Source organism: Sinocyclocheilus grahami, unplaced genomic scaffold (assembly GCF_001515645.1).
Source record: "Sinocyclocheilus grahami isolate Dianchi unplaced genomic scaffold, SAMN03320097.WGS_v1.1 scaffold40.1, whole genome shotgun sequence".
Taxonomy (NCBI): Eukaryota; Metazoa; Chordata; class Actinopteri; order Cypriniformes; family Cyprinidae; genus Sinocyclocheilus; species Sinocyclocheilus grahami.
Window position 1 is genome coordinate 3,215,852 of NW_015505219.1, and position 4,540 is coordinate 3,220,391.

The 4,540-nt window shown below is 36.6% G+C and overlaps 1 protein-coding gene across 1 annotated transcript in view; it reads right to left on the reverse strand.

Moving 5' to 3' along the window:
* Positions 1-3,376: 3,376 nt before the first annotated feature.
* Positions 3,377-4,540, reverse strand: part of LOC107582175 (uncharacterized protein C14orf132-like) — a 21,438-nt gene continuing 20,274 nt past the window's right edge. Inside the window, exon 2 of the mRNA XM_016267912.1 lies at positions 3,377-3,718. Coding sequence (XP_016123398.1) covers positions 3,488-3,718 — 231 coding nt within the window. The 3' untranslated portion in view covers positions 3,377-3,487. The remainder of the gene's footprint in view (positions 3,719-4,540) is intronic.

The window sequence follows — 4,540 nt, forward strand, 5'->3', positions numbered from 1 at the left end:
TCGTATGCAACATTACTTTTTACAATATTTAACATTCTCTAAAATGTTTTAGTGGTGCTTATATAGGGTTTTCAAAACTCCAAGCAAAGGATTTGTGGTACAGTATAGGCTATCTATAGTGACAAGAAAATCAAGGTTTTGCTTTGTTCAGTGTCACCACGAAAAAAAAAAAAAGCAGAGCAGATCTGGTGTTCAATGAGTCGTTTAATTCAACAGTGGTTTTCCAATACAAAAAGAAACATGTCGCAGTGCAGGTGAAGCAGACTTGAGCTGAACGCACCAGTGTTCATTTGCTAAACTAGATATCAGGCCTCTATATAAAGACCTCTCAACATCAACAGACAGGACTTTTACTAAGAATCTTAATATCTACATTGTTTGCAGAGCAGAAAATTCTTCACAGCACACTTCTAAATTAAGTTTTTAGTTTGAGCTGGTCTAATGTTCCTCTATTAGGACCTGCAATGGTACCAGCAAAAGGGACTTTGAAGGACATTTCAACAGTCTTTCCAATTAGAGTGTATTATACTCCATAATTAACAATCAGCTATTCATCAAACTTCATTGTGGCAGTTAGAGTTTATCTGTGAAGTATTTTTACATACCGACGTGAGACCTTCCAGTCCATAAATCAAAGTCATTGATAAAGTGAAGGCCATTTTCCTGTTCAGCATATATTTAACTCCATTTCCTAGTGCAATTCACTGAAGAGAAGATGATAGATGATCATCTTGGCTTGGTCCCAGTCCATTTCATCCCGTTGAACTGTAGCTAAAACCGTTTCATTTTGGTCAGCCTTATAAATAAGGTCCAAAGTCCATTGATCAGATCAATACAGTGACCGTGACAGTCTGAAAACTGTCCGGTCGATAACGACTCAATTAGTAACTGTCTCTTAAGTTTTATAGTGAAAATACTTAACTGGTTTGGGACTGGTTTGTAAAATTCAATTGGTATGAAATAACTTATAAACTTTCTTTTTTGTTTGTTTTATTGGTCATACACCTTTAAGTACATCTAAACATGTTTGGCAGTTGCATGATTGGAATTAAAACAGTACCGAAAAAAAAGGTGTATGTGTGGAAAAAGACCAGCAGTAACAACTGGTGGGAAGCCGGTGTTCTCATCAATCTGCTTAAAGGGGTCATATGATGCTTTTTTAAAGATCATTATTTTGTGTATTTGGTGTAACAGAATATGTTGACATGCTTTAATGTTCAAAAAACACATTATTTTTCAAATACTGTACATTATTGTAGGTCCTCTATGCCCTGCCTCTCTCAAACGCTTCGTTTTCTACAAAGTCCCTCCTTCCGACAAGCGCAGTCTGCTCTGATTGGCCAGCTGACAGAGTGCATTGTGATTGGCGCTTAAAGGAATAGTTCACCCAAAAATGAAAATTTGCTAAAAAATTATTTACACGCAGGCCATCTAGGATGTAGATGAGTTTGTTTCTTCATCTGAACAGATTTGGAGAAATTTAGCATTACATCACTTGCTCACCAATGGATCCTCTGCAGTGAATGGGTGCCGTCAGAATGAGAGTCCAAACAGCTGATAAAAACATCACAATAATCCACAAGTAATCCACACGACTCCAGTTCATCAGTTAATGTCTTGTGAAGTGAAAAGTTGCATAGCTGTAAGAAACAAATCCAAATGAATGTTTTAAATTTAAAACTGAACAAAAATCTGTTGCTTCTGGCTAAAGAAAAAAAAAATCCATAATCTATAATAATGCTTCCTCCGGAGAAAGTAAATTCCCTGTTGTCCTCTCACATCAGAATCTACCGATATATTTGTTTAAAATGGTTTTGGACCGTTTTCACTTGCTTGATCTGTACATATTTCTCTCCTGATTCAGACAATATGACTTTTTCACTGGAGAAATCAATATTATGAATAGAGGACTCATATTTAGCCATGAGCAGCCATTTGAAGTTAAAAATATATTTTCGATTTGTTTCTTACAAACAGTGATGTTAATTGATGAACTGGAGTTGTGTGGTGGATTATTGTGATGTTTTTATCAGCTGTTTGGACTCTCATTCTGACGGCACCCATTCACTTCAGATGATCCATTGGTCAGCAAGTGGCATACTGCTAACTTTCTCTAAATCTAAGTCTTGATGAACAAACAAACTAATCTACATCTTGCATGGCCTGAGGATGAATAAATTCCATGCAAATTTACATTTTTGGGAGAACTTGACTTAACCTAGTCAACTAGCTTCTCTAGAAAGACCATGTTGGTCACCTAGCCAGACTGGTGCTAACCTGCATAAGCAAACTTGGAGCAGTTCATTAATTTATTTTAAGTAAAACTGTTGGTCCAGTCATATGCTTCATTTGTGGATCAAAGCTTTGAAACACTCCAAAAACACACACACACACACACACAAAAAGTAAATAAATACATTAGAAAAATGAAATAAATCTTGTCATATGCATGTTTGTTTGGACAGTTGCTTTGCACCAGTGGGCAGTAAAGATTTCCGCAGGTGTGTGATGGTGGGATAAGAAGCCACAGCCACTTTCTCCCAGACAGCATGAAACAGTAGCCATAGCAACCCTGCCTTTTATGCTGAGCTCATTAAAAGCAAAGCTTTGACCTCTACCAAATACAAGCTGGACCTGTCATCCTTAACTAAGGGGATGGAATGATTTATCAATATAAAATAATTTACTAGTATGCAGGTTTTAATTAAAATCATTGTGATGCATTTCTTAAATGTTAAACTGAACCTTTCATCAACTAAAGTGGTGGTTTTACCATGTGAAGAATTAAGAGAAGAGATTGTCTCCAAACTGACATCCTGGGGCGAAAAAAATCAACCAATGTTTATAAATGCCCCATGAATCAAGACGATTTTAAGTGCTTTTATCGCTTATTATCTCTGTTTCTGACCCAGGTTAAATACTTTAATAAAAAAGGGTTTTGTTTTCTGTTCTGGGCACTTACATACTGCACTTCCTCTATTTACATTATTTTATGGTTACTTTTCCAAATTAGGTTTGGGATTCATTTCAGCTTTCTAATCACTGCTTTAAAAAGGTAGTTGGATGACTTTCAAAGTAGTGTTTGCCCTCTAGACATTTAAAGCTTAATAACAGCATTTGTTATTACATACTAAAAGCAAAAAATGTACAAATTGTTTGGCAAAAGTCTGGCAGTATTAGTCACTCAGAAAAAAACAAAACAAAACAAAAAATCTGTGGTTTTTCCTCATGTTACACTTGTTTAGCATTAAACAATCTAGTTACAAAGTTTTCAACATGAAAATTACAATGAATCAAAAATAATTTCTGGAGCTTCCAAATACGATTCTGCGTAAAAAAAAAAGATCAAATAAACAACTAACACAGTGTACTTTTTTTCTTGAAAGAATGCACACACTGTTCGTCTGATGAGGGGCCACAGGACCCTATATTTGGGGGACTCAAAGCCGAATATGTCTCCAAAGTTCAGCTGGCTTCATTCCAGAGGTCAGAACGTGAAGGCGTAGACGACCCCCACCACTATGATGTTCCCAATGGTGGCGGTGATGGCGATCCACAGCCAGATGGCGTCTCGGGACATGGGCTGCTGCTCCTCCTGTTGGTTGTGAGCTGCCAGAGCGGCGGCGTGGACGCTAGCAGAGGAGTTGAAGAGAGAGTGATCCGTGCTGTAGTCATCGTGAGGCGATGAGTCCATGAAGGCTCCTGTCATCACAGGGATCTGATGATGGAGAAGAGAAGAGGTCAGACGCATGACCATTCAACCAAATGATTCCATCTTCTACATCAGTAACACGGTGGTCTGGTTTTGTAGACATCTTACAAAAGTCTCACTGAAAACACAGCTAGGTTCACTGGCACATGACTACGTCTATGTCATCCGCTGGAATGCCACTCTCTTGTGAATGCGCATACAACAGTTAACGTAAGCTAAAGATTGCGGTTTACAAAGTTTAAATGCGGATATTATTCTTAAACAAACAAATCACTTTGCTTCAGATGGCCTTTATTAACCCCCCGGAGCTGTGTGAATCACTTTTAATGATGGATGGATGCACTATTTTGGGCTACAAAATCTTGACCATCATTCACTGCCATTATAAAGCTAGGAAGAGCCAGGGCTATTTTTTATATATATAACTCTTATTGTATTTGTCTGAAAGAAGCAAGTCGAATACAACTAGGATGGCTTGAGGGTGGTGATTTTTATTTTTTGGGTGAACTGCACCTTTAATTATTTTATTCACTATTTACTTTCACTATTCACTTTTATTTCATTCACTATTCACTTTATTATTATTATTATTATTATTATTATTATTAAATTGCTTGGCAAGTGATTTTTTAACCTGCAAATGTTCACACCAAAAGCAAGAACTATACCTCTAAACCACCTTCTTATGGCTAGCAAATACAAGCATCCCTGGGGCTTTCTACTTCTTTATTTTGGAAAGTTTAAGCCATAAACCATGTAAAACAATTTGCATTATATATATATATATATATATATATATATATATATATATATATATTATATTTCACA